Source organism: Lampris incognitus, chromosome 8 (assembly GCF_029633865.1).
Source record: "Lampris incognitus isolate fLamInc1 chromosome 8, fLamInc1.hap2, whole genome shotgun sequence".
In the NCBI taxonomy this organism is placed as follows: domain Eukaryota; kingdom Metazoa; phylum Chordata; class Actinopteri; order Lampriformes; family Lampridae; genus Lampris; species Lampris incognitus.
In genome coordinates this window covers 26,746,338-26,773,316 of record NC_079218.1, presented here as the reverse complement: position 1 = coordinate 26,773,316, position 26,979 = coordinate 26,746,338, and the positions used below count along the sequence as shown (strand labels likewise).

At 42.2% G+C, this 26,979-nt stretch overlaps 1 protein-coding gene across 1 annotated transcript in view; it reads right to left on the bottom strand.

Moving 5' to 3' along the window:
• Positions 1 to 787: 787 nt before the first annotated feature.
• ksr1a (kinase suppressor of ras 1a) overlaps positions 788 to 26,979 on the bottom strand; it is a 44,769-nt gene continuing 18,577 nt past the window's right edge. Inside the window, exons 3-19 of the mRNA XM_056284687.1 lie at positions 21,305 to 21,452; positions 20,603 to 21,092; positions 16,939 to 17,120; positions 16,025 to 16,094; positions 15,269 to 15,352; positions 15,112 to 15,173; positions 14,920 to 15,029; positions 14,602 to 14,770; positions 13,649 to 13,697; positions 13,451 to 13,514; positions 10,222 to 10,524; positions 8,610 to 8,806; positions 8,390 to 8,486; positions 8,156 to 8,289; positions 7,377 to 7,508; positions 6,635 to 6,770; positions 788 to 3,082 (exon numbers count right to left, since the gene is read on the bottom strand). Coding sequence (XP_056140662.1) covers positions 2,936 to 3,082; positions 6,635 to 6,770; positions 7,377 to 7,508; positions 8,156 to 8,289; positions 8,390 to 8,486; positions 8,610 to 8,806; positions 10,222 to 10,524; positions 13,451 to 13,514; positions 13,649 to 13,697; positions 14,602 to 14,770; positions 14,920 to 15,029; positions 15,112 to 15,173; positions 15,269 to 15,352; positions 16,025 to 16,094; positions 16,939 to 17,120; positions 20,603 to 21,092; positions 21,305 to 21,452 — 2,574 coding nt within the window. The 3' untranslated portion in view covers positions 788 to 2,935. The remainder of the gene's footprint in view (positions 3,083 to 6,634; positions 6,771 to 7,376; positions 7,509 to 8,155; positions 8,290 to 8,389; positions 8,487 to 8,609; positions 8,807 to 10,221; positions 10,525 to 13,450; positions 13,515 to 13,648; positions 13,698 to 14,601; positions 14,771 to 14,919; positions 15,030 to 15,111; positions 15,174 to 15,268; positions 15,353 to 16,024; positions 16,095 to 16,938; positions 17,121 to 20,602; positions 21,093 to 21,304; positions 21,453 to 26,979) is intronic.

Sequence of the window (26,979 nt, the reverse complement as noted above, 5' to 3'; positions counted from 1 at the left end):
AACACCATTGCATTATTGAAAAGTTCTCAATCATTAATACCCAGCATTATTCTGTTCCCTGATAATGATGAAGGGAACTTGCAGCAGCTTTCCATTGGCATACTGTAAATATTAACTGCGATTTTTTTCACGAGTGCACCATTTTCAAATGTGTCCGATCGCGTGTTATTCTAAAGGAGAAATGACACAAGTCAACATTTTACACTGTCCACGCTTCTTAGAACCTCCTGAATTCGGTCCTCAAGCAGCAAAAACAACACCGATGAGAAGCAAACACTGCAAACATGATTATTTGAAACCAAACCAAGTAACCAAAAGTGACAGTTTGTCATTGTGTGTGTTTTTTTTTCTTCTTCTCTTCTCCCATTGACAAAGTGCATATTGTGTCCTGCCAGGACCAGGCAGCGTGATTACTGCCTCAGTGCATGCCATCATACAACAACATAGAACTGAGGGAGAGGAGATGGGAGGCAGTTGGTTTGAGAACATCACTGAAAGCAGCCTGTAAAATGTAGGTCAATACCACATGGAAAATATGAATGTGAATGGATAGATCTGTTTCGGACTCGGGGTCCACTTTATGTCCAGCAGGGAGGGAGGGAGGGAGAGAGAGAGAGAGAGAGAGAGAGAGAGAGAGAGAGAGAGAGAGAGAGAGAGAGAGAGAGAGAGAGAGAGAGAGAGAGAGCGAGAGAGAGAGAGCGAGAGAGAGAGAGAGAGAGAGAGAGAGAGAGAGAGAGAGAGAGAGAGAGAGAGAGAGAGAGAGAGAGAGAGAGAGAGAGAGAGAGAGAGAGAGAGAGAGAGAGAGAGAGAGAGAGTGAGTGTGTGAGAGAGACAGACAGAGAGAGAAGGGTGAGGGGGGGCAATGTGGTCGGGGCCCCAGCGAGAATAACCACATCACAGCAGCACAGAGAAGGGAGAGCAGGCCAAGGACAGGGCGGCCCTCAGCAGGCATAGACCACAACACACTTATCAGTCTCAGCACCGACACCAAGCTTCAGAGTCCAAAAGAATAGCAGAACAAAATGAAACAATAACAAAATCAAAGAGAAAAAAAATAAAGGCAAAAGAGATTTTAGATGAAGGAAAGTGCTGAGGCGGAAAGTGGACGCCACTTGCAACAGAGTCCAACAATCCTCTCTCGCACCCAAGAAAACGAAACGGTTAGACACGGAAGATCGGACGGTGGATTAGTGGAAGCAGTGTGTTTCAGGCAAAGGCAATGCTTTGATCAATCCTTAAAGAGTGAAGGATTCGGGAGCATGCAAGGCAGACCCAGGCTTTGTTTTGGATTGCTTTATGTTTCAGAGTGACTGCTACAACCTAGATTAAAAAAAAGGGAAAGGGAAACAGGAAAGAGAGAAAGAACGAAGGAAGACAAAGAGTTAGAAGGTTAGTGAAATGAAATAGGCTCTCAATTAGAGAGAGTGATTAGAAGAGTAGTATGATATAATACTATATACATAAAGATAGATACACAACATGAGGCAGGGAAACCTTTGCCTGCCTGCCCCGTTAAAAATAACTCAGATTAAGCCACATCCATTTTAGCACTCTGCGTCCACAGAGCTTTTTAGTGGATTGTCTGGATTCTTCTGTCACAATGGCATCGAACCCACAATTATTTCATGCATTGGCTAAACCAAGGTCACATTTGAACAAGTAGGATTACCAGCTAAGCACCTCGATAGATTGTCAGTTAGTTGTTGTTTTTTTTTTTTTAGCAAAGGTGACAGAGGTTTCTGAAGGGGCAAAGCATTAACAACAAGTTGAACTAAAAGGAGAAGGTGTGAAAGTAAAGTTCAATCAGGGGTATCTATATAAGCATGTGCACAGATGCATAGGGCTGAAAAGAAGTGTTAAAACAGGTGTGTAGGGCACTGGTCCAGGTCACAAAACCCTACTTAAAGGGGTAGTTTACCTCCAAAATGAAACTTCTGTAATTATCTACTCACCCTCATGCCAGTAGAAATCTGGATTAGCATTATATTTCCATGCAACACCAAAGGATTTATCCAGCAAAAATACCACAGCAGCATTTTAACAAATGACTGAAGTGGATGGTGGAAAAGACCAAAATATAAACCATTATATACTGTAAATCTTCCCTTCCTTCTTCACTTTCAGAGCGAACCACAGATGGGCGCGTTCAAGTACAGAGACATTCAGAGATGTTCAGAGATGTTCTCGGAAGAATACCTCTGTTTCTTATGAGAACATCTTTGCTTGAACGTCTCTGAACTTTGACGTTTGTTCTGAAAGCCAAGAATGAAGGAAAGATTTTAAGCATATAATGATTTAAATTTCAGTCTGTTGTATGGCTTCAGATTGTGCTGCATGAGCTTTTTGGAGTACTTTAATGGTAATTTTTTGTCATTTTTGGAAGTCTCACACACTGGCCACCATCCTCTACTGCTCTGCTATTTTGTTGGATAGTTCCTTCAGTGTTGTATGGAAAAGGAACACTAATCCAGGCTTCTCCCAAGCATGAGGGTGAACTATCACTTTAATCTATGAACCCCCACAATCATTTTTATATATTCCTGGACAAGCTATGAGCGCAGAAATATAAAACATAAATAATTTCCCTTTTTGTCATACTTAAACATCACTTCTCCTAGTGGGAGGATTCATACAACCTTGATAAACACATCAAGCTCTCATTCAACCAAATTCAATTCGTCTGCCCCCGAGATGGAGTCGGTGCCAGATAAATACATTTGTCGTTCTGAAGCCAGTGTACCTTAAATAACAGAGTGTAAAAGTAGATATAAACATGGAGCCTTTATCTGCCATACATCTGAATGAATACAATGGATCAGTGAAAGAGGGTGTATAGTTGAGTGTGAGGCGGTTCAGTCCCTCAAGACCAGACCAGCCCCCTCACCCCTCAACACCACCACCACCATGTCCGGTGCCTTCACATCCTCCTTCATCTCTAGGATACATACTCTGCCGACTTCCAGAAGTGGCCAGGGTGGGACAGCCTACGATTGAGTTTAGGCAGCTTCTCCAGCATGTCAGCAAGCTGGGTAAAGGTGGGCCTCTCTCTCAGGTCATACGCCCAGCAGGCAGAGAGGATTTCCTGAGAAAATAAACATTTTATGTAGGCACACCCAGCAAAACAGTGAAAATCACCTGGGCAAATCTTTCATGTGGGAAAAAAAAGATGGAAGGAACAGAACATTAAGGGAACAGTTCAACATTTTTAAGTCTATTCTGCTCTTACACTTATGAATATCCCAAAACACCTTTTTAAGATTTCATTTTCACAGTCACCCATCCAAAACAGCTATGTTTTGCTATCTGGGGTCGAATGAAATTTATGAGGGGCAAATCTACAATCCTCGTTCACTACAAAAATAACATTTTATGTTTGGCCCATGTTGGCTTTGGCCAAACTGTGGAATGCTTTTTTGTACTGAATGAGGATTGTGGATTTGCCCCCAATAAATTGTGTTTAACTCTAAAACCTCACTTGGACATGCTGGGTAACCTGTAAACCTTCCCTCAATTTTACGCGTCGATGTGTGAACATGAGCTGCAGTCGATAATGTGTAAAATTCATTTACCACTCTGCCCTGACCAGAGTGGTAAATGATCTTCTACTTGCTATGGACTCTGATTCCACCTCTGTGCTTCTATTACTGGACCTCAGTGCAGCCTTTGACACCATTTATCAATGTATACTATTAGACTGAATAAATTGTAATTTTGGTGTCTCTGGCCTAGCACTATCCTGGTTTACTTTCTACTTATCTGAAAGAACACAGTGTGTCTGCTATAATATTACATCAAATTTTTCTGATGTTAAATATGGCGTACCTCAAGGCTCGGTTCTTGGCCCTCTACTTTTCTCACTTTATATTTTGCCTCTTGGCCAAATTATACTCAATCATGGAATAAATTTCCAATGCTATGCGGATGATACTCAACTGTATGTGCCTATAAGGGCTGATACTCAAATGACTAATTTAGAGGCCTGCATGGCTGCTGTGAAAAATTGGATGTCAATAAATTTCCTGCTTTAATTTTGGATACAACTGAGATGCTGGTCGTTGGTCCTGCTAGACACAGACACCAATTTTACCATGTAACAGTAATGCTTGAAAACTACGTGATTTCACAAACTGTGGCAGCGAAAAATCTTAGTGTTATGTTTAATCCCACCCTTTCCTTTGATAAGCATATTAAAGAAATCATCAAGACTGCCGTTTTTCACTTACTTAACATAGTTAAAATTCGGGCTTTCCTGTCCATGGCTGATGCATAGACTCTAATGCATGCATTTGTTTCATCCAAACTTGATTACTGTAATTTTCTGCCACATGCTAGTACTAAAAGCCTTCAGATGGTTCAAAATGCTTCAGCTAGAATTCTTTCCTTCCTTCACTGGCTTCCTATCCATGTTAGATCAGACTTCAAGGTGCTTTTGCTGACTTATAAAATCCTAAATGGGCTTGCCCCATATTACCTGTCTGATCTCCTTAAACCGTACATTCCATCTCGAGCTCACCACTCTCAAAATGCAGGGCTCTGTGTGTACTCAAAGTTATAAAAAAGTCAGCAGGCAGCAGGGCTTTTTCCTATCAGGCCCCATTCTTATGGAATAACCTCCTTGTTGCCGTCTGACAACAGATTCTGTTGAGTCCTTTAAATCAGAGTCTGTTGAGTCCTTTAAATCAGAGTCTGTTGAGTCCTTTAAATCTAAACTTAAAACTCGTCTTTTTGCCTTAACCTACAACTACAATTAGTTATTCTAAATTGAGTACTTCATGACCTGTACTGCATGGCGGGTCAGTTTCTGTCTCAATGAATTTAAAAAGAACTGTTCTGCCGACGAGATTATTGCATATGGATTATTGATCATTGCAACTGTTCTCTTCTCTCTCACGTCTTTCTCTCTCTCTCTCTAAATGATATCATGTCCCATCTCTTCTGTGTATGTGATTCTCCCGTGTGCATGTGAAGTCTGTCCTCCTGCAAGGTTTACATGGTGATGGTGGTCACCACCTGGATGCTGCTTGGCATCCTCCTCATCACATTCTTTTTATATCATGTAATTCCATTATAATTTTGTTATTCTGTTTCAATGTTGTATACTTCTCTTTCTCGGATGTGTGACTAATGTCTTTTCTTGTCTCTTCTCCTGTGTATGTAAATAGTGTGATGTGAGTCTCCCCTGTGTATATGTGTAGTCTGTCTTCCTGCCAGGTCTACATTGGTGACAGTAGTCATGTGGCTCGGGTCCTAGGCTCTTCCGGTGGCCTGTGGATGCTGCTTGGCATCCTAGTCATCACATTCTTCATATATCTTATAAATCCATTATAATTCTACTATCTTCTTTCAATGTTGTATTCTGTCAATTGTGTTCTATTCTGTACACACAACACCTATTGTACGTTGTCTGTCTTGGGAGAGAGAGAGCCCTCCTCTATTGCTTGCCCTGAGGTTTCCTCCTATTTTTTTCTCCCTGTTAAATGTTTTTTTTTTTTTAGGGAGTTGTTCCTTATCTGATGTGTGGGTCTAAGGACAGGATGTTGTATTGCTGTAAATTCCCCTGAGGTAAATTTGTAATTTGTGATATTGGGCTATACAAATAAAATTGACTTGACTAAACTTAAAAGTTTTATCAGTACTTTGCTGACCTGCAAACTAGTACCACTAATGGCGCATTACCAAACAGTTATTATTGTTTGGATAACTCATTTGTTAATGAGTACTGACAAAAGCCGTTGGATTGCCCTGTTAAAATGGTTTAACAGGAGCGAGTGAACCAAGGAATATATCCGCAAACTGCAGACTGCAAACGAAGTGTGAGATTTATTTTTAACCAGTTAAAGAGCATATTTAAAATGTCTGGAAAATGAATGACCTAGAAATAAGAGAACTTCTTTCAGTTTGCACAGAGGACGAAATCAAGAGTGAGCTGTATAGTACAGTTATATGGAAAATCAAAAATTCAGAAATACTAAATTAATAAATAAATGAACAAACAAATTAAATAATCATCTTGATGCATGCTCAATAATCCAGGTAAGGAAATCACGGAAAGTTGAATTAGACACAACGTTTATTGGGAGAAACATTATTGTTGGGAGAATGTTTCTCCCAATATACTCTTTGTCCAGATGAACTATTCAACTTTCTAAATTAAATGACCATGTTAGCGATGCTCTAGTTTACAATATAAAAACATATTACGTAAGCGGGGAAAGAAAGAAGACATTGTCATGTCTTGTGAATAAATGATATTTGTAAATCTTACAGATAGAAGCTGCATGTGTAACCCGGGAAGATCACTGCCAGTGCCGGAAATATCACTCTGGTCATGTTACAGAACGTATGTCTGAAAGCAGCTTAAACGGCAAGCTGGAGCTCTGTGTCCAGTGTGAAGAAAAGGATAGATGACTGTGAAAATCAAACCTACCTATGAACCACATGAGCAGGGAGTATAAAGTAGGGACTTTATACTTTAGACTTTAAGAATTCTGAACTTATCCTTAAACAAGTTTTTTTTTCTTAACCCTTTGCACTCCTACAACAGCTAAGCATGTGGAATCATTTGTCTTACAAACACAAGTAAAGAAGTGAATTTCTGAGTGATCAACCCAATAATGCTTCCTCCTCCACTCACTGTGACCTCCTTGCCGAGGCTGATCTCCGCCAGGACCTTCTTAATACCCTCTCCACTCCCCACCTGCCAGATAGTCGCTTCCACTGGCTGATTGGTGATTGGCCAGTCCCTAGCTTGAAGCTCGTACCAAATAGTGCTAAGAGGGGGAAAGTCAGCAATATGATCTCATTAGTCTCGGTGTATTGACAGTGGAGTAGGGCTAAACAATGCATCGTTTCAGAATTGACATAGCAATATACACATGTTGCAATAGTCACACTGCAGAGAATGCACTGGAGGACAAATTGGGCCCCTCACTAATGTTAGGCTAAGCATGTGCATGTGGCGTAGCGCCCCATGCTTTAAACAAACATGCACAATCGAAACCCTATAAGGGGCGTCCTGACGGATGACCTAGGTGAGGAGGTTGAAGAAATTAATTTTAGTGTATTTGACAAATAACAATTTAGTTTTACTCCCCTCCCCCAAAATAACCCCAATCACTGTTGGGGGGATACATTCTTTGCAATTAGAGCTTTGACAGTTAAAAGCTGAAGATATCTGGTGAAATTATGCATCATATCTTATTCTTTAATACTGCAATAGATAACGCAAAAAAAAACAACCCTCCCAATAATATCACGTCAATTTCTTTCAAAATATCGTTCAGCCCTACTATGGAGCAATGATAAACATGCATAATGAGATAACAGATCAGTCGCTTAAATTTAGCTGACGGAGATCTGTGGTCTGAGAGATTTACCCGAAGGCATACACGTCTGCTGCAGTGGAGAAAGGAAGGCGGTCCTCGTTGTTCCCAGGACTCATCCGACGAACAATCTCTGGTGCAAGGTAACAGATCCAGCCATGTGGAAGCTTTAACTTGTTTTCACGCCTGTGTGTGGCAGAAATGTTCAAAACACAAACCAACCAGCAGCTGTCAGTACCGATATATTATTGAGAACAGCTCATAGACCTTTTGAAACTGAAAACATCCCCCATATGTATTGGACGTTTTAACCAGATAGATGTCTTCAGCCCAAATTTAACATACCTCAAATGTAACCGTTACACAGCCAATGAAGAAATTATGAATCAAATATTCATTACATTGAATGTGTAGCCTGTGGCAAAAATCAAATGATTCATGGTGTGAGAATTTTTTTCCCTACCCAGTAATATAAAAAAAACCAAACAAACTTAGAGCTAGGGACATGTACAGTCACTGTGTGAGCTACTGGAGTTTTTTTAAGCAACACTGAAAAGCAGTAAGGATAGACGTTAGGGTTTTTTTTCCATTCAAAACATTAGCAGACTTCATTGTTTAAAATGCACTGCCAGGTTTTGGATATATAGTTGCACAAAACTGACATTATCAGGGGAATTTTGTCTGCAAAAAAACCAAAAAACTACTGGAATGAAATCACTGAGCTCTTTAGCTGTCTTCAGAAATGACTGGACATCTCTAGGTAATACTAATCCTGCATGAACGGGACTTTGGCTGAAGTCGTGCTTTTAAAACCTCTGAATTGGCCACCTCACCTCCCCTCCTGGACAACTCCAGAGATCCCAAACAGCCCAAAGTCTGTGATCACAACTTTATTGGTGTCATGAAAGACGTTCTTTGACTTCAAGTCCTTGTGAACAATGCCTTTTGCGTGCAGGTATCCCATTCCCTAGACAAAGTGGAAGGTAAACATGGATGGTACATGAGGCAGACTCAATTGCAGAATTGAGATCAGGTAAAAAAGCCTTGAATATTACAAAAAGATTTACCTTGACAATCTCTTGAGCTATTTGTCTCGTCTTGTTAATATCAAGACTGTTTTTAGTGTCTCTCACGACCGAATACAGTGTCCTCCCTTTACAGAAACTGTGGGGAGAGAAGAAATGAAAATGAGGATGAAAACAAGTTCATCAATGACTTGTTAAAAGGAAAGGTTATTATATACATGTGCAGGGTTTTTGCTGTCGTCGTCGTCTTTTTCTCTCTCACCTGGTAATTATGGCCAGGTGGGGTGGAGCCATACAGGCCCCCATGAAGAGGACCACATTCTCGTGCCTGGTCTGTCTGTAGTTCATCACTTCCTTCTTGAACAGCTTTAGATGGTCCTGGTTGTTTCCATCAATCTCCAGAAGCCGGATGGCCACCTCTCCGTGCCAGCGTCCCTTGTGCACTTTGCCCCAGCGGCCCTGAGACGGGCAACCAACCACGGGGAAAAAAATGGATTAGGGCCAAATTATATTTTGTTTCAGAATCAACATGGCAATATACACGTATGCAATAGTCACACTGCAAAGGACCCATTGTAAGGCAAGTTGGGCCCAACAGTCATGTTAGGCTAAAACTCCTATTGCTCCATAGAAAACAAAATCTAGCAAAATCTGTTTTGTTTTTTTTATGATTACAATGGAAGAAAATATTCTAGAGACTGACAAATAGTATAATTTAATCTGATTTAAGAGATAATTTGGATTTTTTTTTTTTAATAAAACCTGGGCCTGTCCAGGGTGTCTCCCCGCCTGCTGCCCAATGACTGCTGGGATAGGCTCCAGCATCCCCGCGACCCTGAGCAGGATAAGCGGTTTGGATAATGGATGTTAGCATGGGTCTTATTTACCTAGATTTTGCCTTCATCCATATCAGCTATGATATGATGTTACCCAGCGGCTTCATTGTGGAGAGCTTGGACACAGGATCACCAGTGGACAAAACCTTACAACAGCGTTTTATGGTGCCATGGAATACGAGCATCGGATCTGTTTCAACAAGTCTACTTTAACCCAGTTATCTAAACCTCATACATGTGCAAAGTCTAAATGCAAGTTAAAAGTACCTACCTGAAATGTCCAATATTATCAATGGTTGATCTCATTGCTGAGCTACGTCCTGGTTCAGTTTGCAGGAATGACTATCTTAATTACTGTAGGTAGTAGTATGCATTGATAAGCTATCTGACCAGTGTAATTGAGAAGCCATAGTTACTGGGAAATCATGTACACAGTCTTACTGAGAGGTTTTGTTTTTTGTTTTGGTTTTTGTCACTGTTGCTGAAAGATCAGGTTTAAGACTTGTGTTCAGTTGGCCCATGAGACACCATTATAAAGCTGTGCCTAGCATTGCTGCAGAGTCCAGAATCTCCTAAATGAATGTGGTGAATAAAATCATATCACTGACAGCTACCATGGCAAAACGATGACTACACAATCCGGGTTGTAAAAAAAACAACAACAAAAAAAACAAAACAAAAACGGAATTGTCTTTTTATGCCTTGTTGGACGACTGCCTTATTTACCACTTTACAATCAGCTTTATCATTGCTAGAATGATCAAATTCTTTGTGAATGGAGCTTCGAAAGTTAAAAGTATCGGTACCTGGTGAAATTATGTGATTTTCTTTTATTATTCTTTAATATTGCAATAAATAGAACAGAAAAAAAAACAAAAAATGCCGCAAAGATATTTTTTTCCCAATACCTCTCAGGCTAAAATTGTATCAGATAATGATGCATACGCTCTGAGGTTTACGTGCTATTACCAGACCATGTTGACAATAAAACACATTGCACTTTGTTTATGACAGCTCACACATCGCTGCTCCCCTCACCTTTCCTATCAGCTCCCCCAGGTCCAGCTGCTCAAAGGGAATGTCCCACTCCTGCAGGTACACACTGGTCTGACTTGCCTTGCGGGAGATGGGGCCCTTCCACTGGCTCCCCCTCGAGCTGGGCAGGTCATCCAGCTCATCGCCTTCATACTCCCCATCCGAACCCCCATTCATCCCACTCCCTTCCCCGTCGTCTTCTTCCTCTCCCTCACCCTCCTCTTCCTCATCTTGGTCCTCTTCCTCGTCCCTGTTGTCCTCCTCCACATCTGGGTCTTCATCTTCGACTTCCTCCTCTCCTTCCTCCTGAGAAGGATTCAAGAGCATCGACAATTTTGTTATTCTTACATGAGGACAGAGGAGCAAAGCTTACACGGATGGAAAACACTTTATCCTGATGTGCTTATTGAATGACTCATAGGGTTAGTTTGGGTTTTTGACACAAGATGGTATGACTTATTCAGAGGCATTGATGTCGATGGACACTGATGTTATAGCTTGTTGAAGAACACTACTGTATAGTATTGCATTGATATACTAGTATTCGTCAATGAGCAAGATACTTCCAATATGAAGCAGTGGTCTGTCTGTGAGGAGAAAGAGCACCGGTAATACATTAAAGCCGTTGTATTCTGTTGTGGATGGTTAAAACCTATATGACAGATAGATAGATAGATAGATAGTATAGATATATCTAGACATATCTATATGTATATCTATATATACTTAGCACAAAAAGAAAGGAAATGTGTGTTTGGTAGATTATTTCTGTGTTGTAACAATGCTTCTTGGCAATACATCTTATACCGTTGGAAAGCCTGTTTATTTCCCTTTTAAATGGTGCCACATTTGTAAGGAACATGCATTTGTGGGATGAGCAGCAGCGCTGAGTATGTGGGTTGCGCCCATGAAACATTTGCCAAATCTTCTCTGCCAGTGCCAAACAGCTTATTTTGCTGTTGCTATTGACTCTTGTTTTGAGCTTCTGGTACCCCAGGTGCTGACCATCAGGTGCCTGATATAAGATTTATTCCCAATAAGCATTGTTACAACAAAGAAACAATCTACCAAACACAAATTTCCTAACTTTTTGTGCTAAGTTTATATATAGATATAGACAACATCCAATGGGGAAGGGAGAGGTGCCTAACATTCAAAAAATCAAAAACACGTGATCGCTAATTGAATCAGGTGTGTTAAATTAGGGTTGGAGTGAAAACAGACGGTTGGCGCTAGAATGCATCGTCTGGAGGGAACTCCGCTTACGTCATCAAATGCTCACAGCGGAATCGACCAATCTTATGATTGGGTAGAGGCTAGTTCAGTTTAGGATCAGCAGGCAACAGTAGATTGACATTAGACGCAACCAACTCTATGTCAACGTGGATTGTAAATAACACACAGCTAAATAACTATAAAGCTAGCGTTAAACAATGCTAGCTAGCAACATAATCCGTAATTCCGCTGTGAGCATTTGATGACGTGCAGCGGAGTTCCCTCCCACCTCCCTCGGACAATGCATTCTAGCACCAACCAAAGCAGGCAGGACAGTAACTCTCCAGGAGCAGGGTTGGTGACCACTGAAACCAATAGTGGAATGTGGTGACAGGAGTAGGCAATCTTATCCAGAAAGGTCCGGAGTGAGTGCAAGTTTTTGTTCCAACCAAGCAGTTACACACCTGATCCCACTAATTAACAAGTAGAGTCTTTGCTGAGGAACTCGATTAGGAGACATAGGTGTGTAATTGTTTGGTTGGAACAAAATCCTTCACCCACACTGGCCCTTTGTAGATAAGATTGCCCACCCCTGGTAGAATCTCGTTCACACATGCCATTGTCCCTAGGTATGAATGTGTGTGTGTGTGTGTGTGTGTGTGTGTGTGTGTGTGTGTGTGTGTGTGTGTGTGTGTGTGTGTGTGTGGTGGGGGCTGTGATGGCCTGTATTCAAAGATGTCTGGAAAATGGACCGACTGAAGAATAAGAGCTTCTTTCAGTCCGCACAGTGCAGAAGATGAAATCAACACTATATGAAAAAAACAAGAATGCCGAAACAAAAATAATAATCAAATAAATGAATAAAAATAACATTAGAGGCACTGTCATGTCATGTGAACAAACGCTATCCATGAATCTTACAGATATAAACTGTATGTGCACAGGGAAAGATCACTGGTGGTGCCAAAAAAAAAATCCAACAATGCTATGGAAAATATGTTTGAAACTGACTTGGGGATATTTTTCAGCACAGCCTTCAATCGCATTGCAATCTTCAACTGGCAGTCCATCAGCATTGCTTGTTAGGTGTTTTAGGACCACACCCTGCTTTATGTGCGCCCATTAGCCAAACAATTGAGAACCGGTATAACATGGAGCCCAAATTACTGTCCTGACTCCAAAGTCCATTTGTTCTGAGTGCTTTACAGTTTCTTCAGCGCTTCAAATTACTTCATCACAATCATTCCTGTTGACACAGCAGACTAACTTTGTTGGCAACATGATCTCAATCACTATAAATAAACACAGGGTTGCTAGGCCGGTTTGCCAGGATGCATTAAACTGGTTGGGATAAGGGTTGCCAACCATTCCTTAAAATAAGGAATCCTTCCTTATCATATATATATATATATATATGTGTGTGTGTGTGTGTGTGTGTATAGTGTAAGGCACATTATATTTGTTATGCCCGCGCCGCCCCATCCATTCAATCCCCGTCCCTGTACCCTGTTCCTTATTTCCATTTCAAGGAGTTGGCAACCCTAGTTGGGATGCAAGACAGGTTATTGTTTTTTTTCAAAGTTGCGATCTGTGTGAATATAAAAAAAAAAATCAAATCTAGTGCTGAAGCGATTCGATGAGTAATCAATTATTCGATCAGCACAAAATTAATCGATTACAATTTTGGCAGTCGATCACTTGCTTGAGTAATTCATCAAGTAAAAACACCCAACATTTGTTGGTTGCAGTTTCATAATCACTAATAGTCATTTGCCGTCCTCTGAATTATATCATTATGAAATCAATACTTGGCTGTTGGTCAGACCAAGTACATTTTAAGACATCACTTTGGACTGTGGAAACTTAAACGGGCATTCGTTGGTATTTTTGACTTTTAACAGACCAAATTATTAATGAAATAATAAAAAAAATTGATAGATTTATTGACTATAAAAACAACCATTAGTTGCAGCCCTACTCATTTCAAGAGTATAAAGCACAGTGCTCTCAAATTTACCTCTTCATCTTCATCTTCAACCAGGTCATTGTGAATGTCATCTGTTGATTGCTCTATCTCATTGCTGTGATGGAGAATGGAGATCAGAGGGGTAAAATGCATGGGGGGAAATTGACAACATACTCCTGTGGTCACACAATCATAAACCACTTTGGAAACAGAACGACTGCATGATTAGAATAGACAAACAGAACTTACACAGTGTCTTGGAGGACCTCGGAGTGCAAACTAGCCGGACTGGACACGTCTGCAGAAGTTAAAAAAGAGAAATTAGAGACAAAGATTGAGAAAGAATTAACTTCAACAAAAGGTTACTCCTTAACGTTTTTTCGTCATCTTTCTTTAGGCCCTGGTCCAGTTACCACTGTTAATCCCAAACAGCGTTTAAAGACAAAACATGCAATTCCCAGATACCCCAGCAGATGGGGCAAACACGCGCGCAAAAAAAAAAAAAAAGATTGCTTGCTTTCTCATCAACAACATGCACTCATAACACTTGCACCACTAATAACAAACAACTAAAAGTTACACAAAACATGCAGGAGATGGATGGAGCTGCTGTAAACGTGATGTTTGGAACAGGGATACGAGGGGATAGTTAACATTGCACCGCCACAATTTGGGACCGTCAACAACTCACCAGGGAAGATAAACTGCTGTCTGTGCTGAAAGTAGCAGGCAGCTTGGGCAAAAAGAGAGGGGAAAAGACCGACAAGCAAGGCAGGGAGAGACAGCCTGGGTTAGAGAAGCTTCGCCTTCAAAGAATTTAAGAGAATCTTTTTTTCCCCCACAAACACCCACAGGTGTTTTTCAGCGTTAGTGGTATGTCTACAGAGAGGGGGCGAGAGACGGCTTTTTGTTGCTCCTTTTACTCAAAATCCGATAAACCGTTAAAACAAATGTGACTTAGGGAAACATTTTTATGTCATCAAAAGAAAACAAGAGTACAAGACAAACATGCAACTTGATGTGTGGTATGTGGTGTGTGTGTGTGAGTGTGAATGAACATGAGAGAGAGAGAGAGAGAGAGAGAGAGAGCGAGAGAGAGAGAGAGAATGCTTGCCTGGATCTATCTGGCTGTCCAATTGTCCATGCGTGCATACCTCAAGGTACGTCTCTAGTATCTACAGCTGAACTTGTGTGAGGCTTACCTGGGAAGTGAAAGCGGCTGTCCCGATGGCCTTTGGGCGAGGGGTTGGGTGGCGGGGTGGCACTGGGAGGGTTGCTCTGCTGAAATGGTGCAGGGGAGGAAGGGGTGGAGGAGGTGGTGGAGGATGGATTGCTGCTGGAGTCCAGCTGGTTCAACACTGGAGGGTGATCCTGCAGAGATGTGCATGCATACAAAAACACTGAGCAGAGTGTGCAGAAAACCACACACTCTTTTGGAAAAACGCGCTGCAGGTCACTTAAAGCGATGACACTGCGGTGAGGTTATTTGGTGTCGGACAAAACCTACAAGGCTTTTTTACCTTTTTGGTGATGGCCTTTGGTAACGTGCCAAACTGCGGGGCTTCTGATGGTCGGTCTACAGGGTTATTGATGTCCGATGGTACAGACTCAGTCCTCCTGATTTTGGCAACTAGAGGAGGAATGCGTATTGTTACACTGCAATGTGCAGACTCCACAACTGAGATCACATAAAACGTTAAAACAGAGCTTACTTGGGAGGAAGGAGATTCTGCAGGAGGGAGCTTCTTTTGTACACTTGTTGTGGCACTTTAACCTGGGGATGGAGAAGAAAACATGGCATTGTAAAGGACAGCCAATGAGACTCATCATGGAAACACATCTGACAACCACTCCTCCTGTTCTACTCACCGACAGTGTTTGCATTTAACCCCAAACATCATGTTCTTCTGGCACACCTGACATGTTTGGGAAAGCCATGACTTTGTTGAAAACCTACAAAAGACCAAAAAAAACAGTCTGACTAAACAAAGCAAGCTTCATTTCATCAAGACTGTCTTCTCAAACTGGGAGTTAATGTTTCTTTTTGCAGATGCATTTTTTTGAAAGCTCATTTACGAATTTAATAATTACAGCTGTAATAGCATTTTTTTTCCGGGGGGGATTTTCCCCCTTTTTCTCCCCAATTGTGTCCAGCTAATTACCCTACTCTTCTGAGCTGTCCCGGTCACTGCTCCACCCCCTGTGCCGACCTGGGTAGGTGCTGCAGACCACCACATGCCTCCTCCAATACATGTGGAGTCACCAGCCGCTTCTTTTCACCTGACAGTGAGGAGTTTCGCCAGGGGGATGTAGAGTGTGGGAGGATCAGGCTATTCCCCCCAGTTCCTCCTCCCCCCTGAACAGGCGCCCTGACCGACCAGAGGAGGTGCTAGTGCAGCAACCAGGACACATACCCACATCTGGCTTCCCACTCTCAGACATGGCCAATTGTGTCTGTAGGGACACCCGACCAAGTCGGAGGTAACACGGGAATTCGAAACGGCGATCCCTGTGTTGGTAGGCAATGGAAATGACTGCTACGTTACCCGGATGCCCTGTAATGGCATTTTAAACAAATCTTAGACTAAAGAGATGCTGTTAATGGTGTGAGGAAAAAAAAAACACCTGTGTGTTACCGCCAGGCCTATGTCCCTCCGCACTGCTTGTGGGGAGCTGCGGTGCACTGCTACGTTATCTAGAAAGAAAGAGAGGTGGGGGTGAGGGATGGAAAGAGATGGAAAAAAGAAGGGAAAGAAAAAGAATAGAACAGAATAAACCTTATTTGTCATTTGTACATACATACAATTAAATTCACTCTCTGCATTTAACCCCTCCTAGCTGTGTAGCTAGGAGCAGTGGGCTGCCGCCTTGATGCAGCACCGCGGGACCAACTCCAGTTATTTCTTCCTATTGCCTTGGTCAGGGGCACAGACAGGAGCATTAACCCTAACATGCATGTCTTTTTTGATGGCAAGAGGAAACTGGAGTGCCCGGAGGAAACCCACGCAGAAACGGGGAGAACATGCAAACTTCACACAGAAAGGAGCTGGGACAGCCTGGGGTTCGAACCCAGCACCTTCTTGCTGTGAGGCAACAGTGCTAACCACTGGGCCACTGTGCCACCCACAGGAAAGACAAACAGGAGACTTTTGAGTCTCTTGTGACGAAGTAACATCAGTGATTGATCACGTTAAAAGGAGTATATGGCACATTTAAAACACTAGAGCTCAACAGAATAAGATCCAAAGAGAGAGCCAAAAGATGCATTAACATGTATGTACACACACACACACACACACACACACACACACACACACACACACACACACACCACCCACGCACAAGCAAATATAAGATTTCTGTATAAGTTGTCAAATTACAATTGGAGCAATAATTTTCCTCTGCAACCAATTAAAATGCACAAGTCCAGAGGTCCAACCACTCTGCCAGGTACCAGTCATGTGGTTTCTCAAGTCAGCCATTCATAATATTTAACTTGCTGTTAAATAGACACTGTGTATTAGGGGGGCATAGCTCACTCTTGATGCTGCTGTGCTCTTCCATTAGGGTGGGGGTGCCAGGCAGGGTGTAGGGCGCGGTGGCCGCGGATGGGGTTGCTCCCGGGGTACGAGCGGACATGACGGGGAAACGGGAGGGTGAGTCCTCACATCCATTCCCATTGATTTGCATATTCAGGAACAGCTTATTCTTTTTAGCACACCTTGAGGGAAGGAAAAACAAAAACATCTGAGAACGGGTAGCACTACAGTGGTATTTATGGTTTCTCAGTATGCCGTCATCATGACCTCTGTTCTCCAACAGCTGAGATGATAAGAACAAAAAAAAAGAAAGAAGAAAATCTTAAGGGAAAGATAGAGACATGACAATATAAAAAGAGAATAAACAAATGCCTACCCGCTTCTGAATTATATATTATACCTGCTTCTAGATTTTATGAATCAAATGCGACACAATATTTGCACTGACATTTTTACAAGTGCAGCATGATTTACAAACCCTAACTGTGTTAGTCGGGTTATGCAAGGACACAAGAGAAGTATGTTCAGTGGGAGGGAGTGATGGTATGAAGGAGTAAGGTCCGCACACTAAATTGCTCCCAAAAGCTATTTTATTCAGAAACGTTTCAATCAGTTACATCTGGTGTGAGGAAGATCTAACTGATCGAACCGCTGCTGAATAAAATAGCTTTCGGGAGCAATTTAGTGTGCAGACCTTACTCCTTCATTCGAGCTTTGCTATTTTTGTCTTGCAACTTAATATTTTCTGAATGTGTGCATATGTGGTTCCTCATCGGAGGTAGTGACCGTATACCTAGCTAGCTTTTGCATGGGGTAGTCAAGAGATGCAGCCTCCCTCCAGGCCCCAGCACTAAAACTCAGGCCGAGGCTAAAGGTACCAGAAATGCAAAGTACAGATCCAGAGGAATGTAGCCTTATGCAATGTCTCCCTGTGGTTTACACACACACACACACACACACACACACACACACACATACACACACACACACACACACACTCCTCATACTTGGGAAAACATCTGCATCTCCATTTTTCTATTTACTGCTGTCCTGCTCATCGTCTGATCAGAGACCAGTCTTTAGCAGCTTTGGTTTACACTGTAAGATTGCCAGTGTCCTGCGTGTAAAGCACCATTGATGAATGTACGAGATCATCCGGCCCACAAACCCTTGTGTCAGATGTGAAGGATCTGTGTCAGTCCTGTTTACTTTGTCTGGTGATGTTGCAGGCTTTATTATAAAGCTTCCCATAAAGGGACAGGATATTATAGATCAGTGCATAATACCACATGTGGTGTGTGTGTATGTGAGTGTTTGCATATCTGATCACAATACAGCTTATGTATGTGTGTGTGTGTGTGTGTGTGTGTGTATGTGTGTGTATGTGTGTGTGTGTGTGTGTGTGTGTGTGTGTGTGTGTGTGTGTGTGTGTGTGTGTGTGTGTGTGTGTGTGTGTGTGTGTGTGTGTGTGTGTGTGTGTGTGTGTGTGTGTTTATCTTGCCACCTCTATGTATTAGTCCTGGGAAATACTTCCTGTTTTGACATGACTCATAATCTCTGGGAATCTGTGGGGGGATTAGCTCCAAGCCATATTCACGGAGCAAAGGAGCAACAGGCAGGGTGGGAAAGAGAGCAAACAAGAGAGAGAGTGTGAGAGTGAGAGTGAGAGAGAGAGCCAGAGAGAGAGAGAGAGAGAGAGAGAGAGAGAGAGGGAGAGCAAGGGGGAGATAATGCCTGTCTCGCCGAATGAGCGTGAGAAAAACTCTGTTTTTATCCTGACAGTGTAATAGTGCAGTGAAAAGAGGGTGTTTCTATTCATCCTTCATACCCACTTAATCCAATTTAGGGTTGCATGGGGTTCGAGCCTATCCCAGCATGCATTGGGTAGAAGGCAGAGAGAAACAGTGACCAGGTCTCCAGTCCATCACAGGATCCACACACAGTTACTCACATACCATTCACACCTATTGGCAATTTAGAGACTCCAAGTCACTTAACATGCACGTCTCTGGACTACAGGAGGAAAGCAGAGTACCTAGAGGAAACCCATGCAAACATGAGGCAAACATGCAAACTCCACACAAATAGGCTGGAATCAAACTCAGGACTCTCTTGCCGAGAGGTCACGATGCTACAAAGTCACTCTGCTACCCAGTATGTTTCCAATACAATACAGTGCAATACAATACAATCATAGAGTTCAATCAAAGATACTGGACAGACCTTTTCAGGGAAACTACACCCCTAACTGTACAATAATAACAAATACAAAAACTTTAATAAGTCACTAGGATGTAGTACTGCTGTGTGTAAACTTTGCCAGCATACTTGTACCCTTAGATTCTTCAATATTAAAATAACTTGTGGAGAAAAAGTTAAAGTATACTAGTAAGATTCTCTATGCTTAGGACAGTTTGGTCTACGCTTGGTCTGTATAAGTGAAAGTTCACATTTACCTGTCAAAGCCAGAAGTGAGAAAAAAAAAGAAAAAAGTTTGTTTTGCCACCAGTTTGCAATGTCACGGTGAAGGTTTAGAAACGGTAGAAATAGAAAAGGTGAACAGAACAGTTTTCCACAGTGATACCCTGGGAACCACGGTACGTTTTCTGCTTCGAATGTGGCACTACTATTATGGTACTATTACTGAGCAACTACAGCTAGCAGACGCAATATATATGTGGATGCTAAGTTCAGATTTTAAAAAAAAGAAAAATCAATAAATCCATTTTCTTCTCTTCCTGACACTGAAACTCCAAACTTAGAGAGTTTCAGTTTCCAGGTTTCCATCTTTGAGAGAGGGTTTTCATGGTTATCAACAAGATCCATGAACTTGCGAAATGAATGGTGCTCCTTTTAGCTTAACCCGCAATCAGAATCAGCGTGTCAGCTCTCAAATAGGTACATCTGCTATCTAACTACAGATTCTTGTAGGAAACAGCAAAATCCCTTATCATTAATTGTCAACCATGGGAGCCAACTTACGTTGAATGATTTTGGGCGCTCATGTAAAAGCACAGACATAATATCACATACAGTTTTTCCTTATACTGCACAGGAAAAAAAAAAGCCTAACAACTGCCGTGAAAATAAAATGGGGCTTTTTATGTATAGACGACCTTCCAAACACCAAAACTCTAGACCAACCTGTTTGATGTTTTTTTTACCTACCTGTGAACAAATGTAAATTTGTTTTGAATGTTACTGATAATGCACACAATTTACACAATTGAAGGCCAGAAGTGTGACATTTATCAAATTTTTAGGCAAAGCCGAAAGGTGTAAGTAGCCTACAGTGCTGGTTTAAGTTACATATTTGGGAAAGTATCATGTGTTGGGTTTATTTTATTTGAAGGTTGGTGGTAAAACCACTCACATTCCAGTTCTTAACAGATCCTCAACAACGCCTTTTTGACGTGGCTAAGTATATTTCTATGTTATGTGTTGGAGGCAGGGGATGGCCCATACCAGATGGGGCATGGGGACAAAAATTGGGGATGCTAAAGCTCATCGGTACCCATAGAGCTGGTGCCTATGTTGTCAAGTTTATCTTATTACCCCACCCTATCTACCATGCTGTGAAAAAATCTAAACCTGGTCAATCTCCTTACCAGTCCTATAGAAATACATTCTGAAACATTACAGTGCAGATAGTCTGAACACTTACTTGTTGGTAGGAGGGTCTTCGATACGGTTGCCCAGCTGAGACTCGTGGCTTTTGCTGCGGGTCAGCGTGATGTTGGGTAGGAGGTGCAGCACTTTCCGGGAGGGAGGTGGAGGGGTGCAGGGGGGCTTGAGCCGGTGGCGCCTTCTGGAGGGTGGCGTTATGGGTGGAGTGGAGGTGTGTCCGTGGAGCCGGGCTGTGCGGGCTAAGGTCATGTGGAAGGGGTCTGTGAGGGGACTGTCACCATAGATGTTAGACCCCTGTGCCTCCATAGTGGGTACTGCTGACACAGAGCCTGAGCGGGGATGGGAGCAGGCACTGCAGGGGGTTGAGGGAGTGGATGGCGTGGTGGATGGGCGGGCTAGAGGCGAGGGGCTGTGAGGGCGGAGAGGAGTGCCCATAGCAGTCAGCTGGTCAACACTAAGCAGGGAGCCGCTGTCCCTCCTGGTGGGTTCAGATAGCCAGGGCCCGCCATCCTCCCTCAGCTCACCTCCTGGTAAGGAGACAACACAGAGAAAAACACCTATGGCTGAAATTCCTCAGAAGGAATCGGGGAAGTAGTCAACCTACTAAAAGGGCTGGATCCTTTTTTCCCAAAGGTGGACTTTTTTATTCTGAGCACAAAATAACCTCTGCAAGATGGACTTTGACCAAGTATGGCTGCAAATTCGAATGTGAAGACTCAGAAAGCACGTGCACACACACCTGATTCAGTGGCGCTCTTGAGACAGGAGAGAGCAGCGCTGAGTCGAGCACACTCCTCTGAACTGGAGCCTAGTCTTCTCATGATCTCTTGCACCTGAGAAGCTGGCATTTGCAGTAAGGCATCCAAGGAAAGCTTCACTGGCACTGCCTACGGAAAAGGAAACATAGTAGGAGCGAGGTTAAAACAGCGTGAGCAAACATCTGAAAGGTCCCACGAAACGACATTTCGAGCATCGCAAACCTCCACGATTTGTCGTATATCCAAATGATCCGCAACTGTGAGGTGAGATTTTCAGAGGGGAGATGAGTTGATTTGACTTACAGCCAAATTAACAGGCAGGAAATTTTAGAAGAGTGGGGAAATTGACATACTGTTGACTATTTTCAATTTGGAAGCAGAAGATCGCTCGTCTTCTCTCAAACTTGCTCCCATTCATTGTACATTTTTGTCAGTGGGCGCCTGCAAGGGCAGGAGGATGCCGTTACTAAAAATCATTGTATTGGTCAGAAATAGAAAAAAAATTCCTATAAACACACAAAAATAAAATATTTTCGTGAATTTCTTGAACATAGTGTTACAACTGCAATCAACTGCAGATAAAGCACCAAATGTAGAATTAACAGAGGTATCACTTTTGAGATGGGGTGAACATTTTGAGACTATAAAGGCATAAAAAAAGATGGCGAGCAGGCCATGGTACTGTTGGACAGATAATCAGCATTATCATTTAATATATAGACATATGTGATAAGTTATAAATCTTGTACAATGTTTTACAACATAACCTCTCCACTAGACATTTCTGCAGGACCGCCGAGTAAGGTAACTCACAAAATGTTGTGATGTTACTTGCATTAGTTGCGTTAGTTACATTAGTTGTGTCACTCGCATTAGTTTTGTCCCTTGCATTAGTTGTATTACTTGCATTAGTTGTGTCACTTGCATTAGTTGCATTACTTGCATTAGTTGTGTCACTTGCATTATTTGTGTCACTTGCATTAGTTGTGTTACTTGCATCATTTGTGTTGCTTGCATTAGTTGTGTCACTTGCAGGCCACTGTTGCTCCATGGGACAGGAAATGGGGGAGTGGAGTTGTGACAGACACTTTCGTAAGAGAAGACTAAGTTTGATGACATTGCTGCAATTCCTACTGTTCGCCAATAGTGGGCACTAGAGAAAAAATGTAATGATTGCACCTTTAAGTATAACTTTACAGACTGGCTACACTCTTAACTGGACACCGGACAAGGTTCTCAGACAAATTGGTCAACCCAAGGTGTCAAATGGAGAAATACAAGAGATCACCAATCCTTTATCTGAGCAGGATCCTAAAAGATAACAGGTTTCAGATGTGTACTGTTTGCAGCTTAGAAATTCTATGTATTTATGACAGCTGTCATCAAGAACTGTAATAATGCTTACTATTAAACTAAACTAAGCTACGCCCTTCAATTAAAATCATTGGTTGGAAGTAACGCCCCAGAGCTTCCAAGGAAAGGGTGTAGTCTTTAAATGGCAAAAGGCAAGAACAAAGGTTTGAGTAACTGAAATCACTCAAATCCTCACACTCCTTACTTTTTGTTGTATTGTCATCAATATGTTGTGCACACACACACACACACACACACACACATTTATATATATATATAGTATATTTAACTGTACTTATTGTATTCTTAACTTTATCCTGCTGTTTAATACTGCAGTAACCCGATTTTCCCCACAGGGATCATAAAAGTGAAGACTCATTATCAATAGCTGTCATCACATTTTTCATTAAATTTCCACCTTATCTGAAGTGCAGAAAGTGTAGACGAGTTTAGCATTGCTGAATGGGCAGGGTGGCATGAATACTGCTGAGACCAAACAGTGATACTGTAAGTGAATATACCCTAAATACTACGTAACAGGAATTAAATAATGGCTCATAATGGCTGTGTCTGTGTTAGTGACAGAGAAACTCTCGTTAAGGTTGACAAATGGCACAATTACTAATCTAGACTGGTCTCGGAAACGGTTTCCTGTAGAAAAGTAAAAACACCACGTTAGAGGGTTCGGCACCACGCACGGTGCCAAGTAGCCCATCAACGACAAAAACATCCTCTAACCTTTGCTGTTCCTAGATATGTATGGTAATCCTGTTTATTTGAGGGGTTTATTTCCTGTATCGAGGAGGAAATAAGGAAGGAGAGGAGGGGAAAAAAGAGGCTAAATATTTACAAGCTTGTATAACCTCAAGCTAAAAAATGTCTCTGAAGTGTCAACAACTCCAGACAGTAATCTTGATCGTCATTTCTTTTATTAATGATTATTATCAATAGGTGTGTTGAGATTGACATGTTGGAAAGTTCACCCTTAAACAAGTTCAACCAATATCTTTATGGTGTTTTCAGCAGTCTGTGCAGTCTTAAGCCTGTGCAGGCCAAGTTTCCAGCCGTTGAGACAGCAGACGGCTGGGTAGCATTGGAGTGACAGATTCAGGGTCATAGAGCAGAATAGGAGGCAGCAGGCAAGAGGAGGCGCTGGAACGGATGTTTTTTTTCAGACTTGGAACTATGCGGTGTCTTATCAGTCCGGTTAAAACCTTACTCCGAGAGGGCAAACCAGGGTCGGAAATCTAGGGCAACCTCCCACTCCTGTGTACATGTAAGCAAAAGCGAGCAGACGCAGGCAGGGGGGAATGATGTGAGGCAACAGCCAGTATCAGAAGTGGCAACAGGTCCTCCCACCTACACCCTCCCAACAACCTGATAATGCTAACCTCATTAGAGTATAACATACACTTTTGTGAGCCACTAGGGCCTTCCTTTTTATATATATATATATATATATATATATATATATATATATATATATATATATATATATATATATAACTTTGTTAAAATAAACACTCAGCAATAGGGAAAGTGCTCAACAAATAAGGAGCAAAATAATCCAGTGAGTCAAGTAAATTCTTTATGAGACAGTACAAGCCTGTTTCCTGTTATAATCATGCTGATGATTGCTAATGGCATGAAACAGGTTTGTACTGTCTCATAAAGAATTTACTTGACTCACTGGGTTATATATATATATATATTACCCCTGCCCCCCCTTTCTCCCTGTCTAATTACCCCATTCTTCCGAGCCGTCCCGGTCACTGCTTTACTCCCTCTGCTGATTCGGGGAGGGCTGCAGACTACCATATGCCTCCTCCGATACATGTGGAGTCACCAGCCACTTCTTTTCATCTGACAGTGAGGAGTTTCACCAGGGGGACATAGTGCGTGGGAGGATCACGCTATTCCCCCCAGTTCCCCGTCCTCCCCGAAGTGCGGCAACCAGGACATGTACCCACATCTGGCTTCCCACCCGCAGAAACGGCCAATTGTGTCTGTAGGGATGCCCGACCAAGCCGGAGGTAACACGGGGATTCGAACCGCGATCCCCATGTTGGTAGGCAACGGAATAGACCGCTACACTACCCGGACGCCCCGACTAAGGCCTTCCTAGTATTATCTGTCAGTACTAATCCATATTTTCAGTTATTATGTGGCACTTTTTGGTGTCATTTCTCAAAATTCCAACAAATCCAAAAATATAAATCACTATACACATACAAATGTACATGTACTCGGTTTTACAAATGAAAGTGAAACACTTGAGCAGCAGAGAAAATCGAGCTTGACACTTAATCACCATCCCCACAGAAACACAGGGAGTACCTCAGGCAAAACATACAATTCATAACCCTCTTTGCTGCCATTTTAGAATTCACGCAGGTTTGCAGTTTTCCATTGGCCAGGCTCATAATGCTAACATGTTACATGTACAACGTACAGCCTGTTGGTTAATCAAGGTGGGAATTATTTTTGGAGAGTAACTGATGCAATTACTTGCAATTAAGTCGCGATTAAAAAAAAACATGATCATGTAAGAGGGTTGAAACTTGATATCCAAATATCAAGATACTTATGCAACATTATGTAAGCCTTTGCTTACTTTGCGAAGCCAGAAAGTTGAGCCACATTACTCGTTGATGAGCACAACACACAAGTGAGAAGTGAAGGATTCTGGGCCAAAAAGTGTCATCATGATACATATACCAAGAGTTCAACACATTAAGACTGTCTTCCTCATATTACTTTGCACCACCTTTTGCACTTAAAACAGCCTCAATTCATAAATTACTTGAATCACTGGATTTTTATACATATATATGCTGGCCCATAATAACAGCAATGCTTGTCAAAGTTGTGTTGGCTGTGCTGGTTTCCATTTCCACCCAAAGATGATAAGCTGGATTGTATTGTGGTGACTGGTCAGGTCACTGCACTGAGCTGATTCACTGTTGTGTTCCTATAACCATTCTTGGACTATTTAAGCCTTGCTGCATGAGGCAATATCCTGCTAAAAAATGTCCATTGACCGATAGAGACACCGCCATCATTAAGGAATGTACTTAGTTTGCCATATCCTTTGGCATTCAAATGTTGCCAAAATCAAAGAAAGAAAAAAAAGGGCCCTAAAGCTAAGATGTCTTCAGTGAGGCTTGACAGTGAAAACGTAGAAATTATGAAAGACTTAATTAACAATGTCAAAACTTAAATGTACAAATGAATGACTCAGTGTTAATCTCCCTGCGAGTCCCTCTCAGATGGAGCCATATCACGTCTCCTGCTACTTTTGAGCTGCTTGCAACGCTTTTGTGAAGTATGCCTTCAAATGCATAATTCCTACTAAATACTTATAGAATAGGTTTAGACTTTTTTTCTTCTCCCCAACTGTATCCGGCCAATTACCCCACTCTTCCGAGCCATCCCAGTTGCTGCTCCACCCCCTCTCCCGATCCGGGGAGGGCTGCAGACTACCACATGCCTCCTCTGATACATGTGGAGTCGCCAGCCGCTTCTTTTCAGCTGATAGTGAGGAATTTCGCCAGGGGGACGTAGCACATGGGAGGATCACACTACCCCCCCCCCCGAACAGGCGCCCCGACCGACCAGAGGAGGCGCTAGTGCAGCAACAAGGACACATACCCATATCTGGCTTCCCACCCGCAGACACCGCCAATTGTGTCTTTAGGGATGCCTGACCAAGCCAGAGGTAACACAGGGATTCGAACCGGGGGTCCCCATGTTGGTAGGCAACGGAATAGACCGTTGCGTCTATTCAGACGCCCTAGAATATGTTTGCTGAACGCAAATCCTCACTTGCGATCACATCTATGACACTGTGTGCCTCGGTTTATATGAGGGCGATCTGCACACAAGTGAAGAAAAGGATAATTCACGGTAAACTTGCATATTTGTCATTTTTTACTTTTATTTAATTATGAAATTAGTTTATTTCCAGTAACCGGCATAGGCACTTTGGGGGGGGCGGGCACTAATCCAACTATGATTAACTATTTCAGCTTTTTGGATACAAATAACTAAAAGAATATGAGTAGTCAAAGAAAGGAAAACAATGATCTTTAATTTATGTGGGCTTTCCCCTGTCTGTCTGGGAAACTTTCAGCAACAGAGGCACCGAAACGTCCAGTATATAGTGGTTTATGACACTTAGCACAAACTCATTATATTATAACTGTCAACTGTGACACGTCAGCATTTCTTCTCTCCAACTGACTGTTTGGTATTCAGCAAACTCGATTACATTACGCAATGTGACTGAAAATGTTGAGGTTTG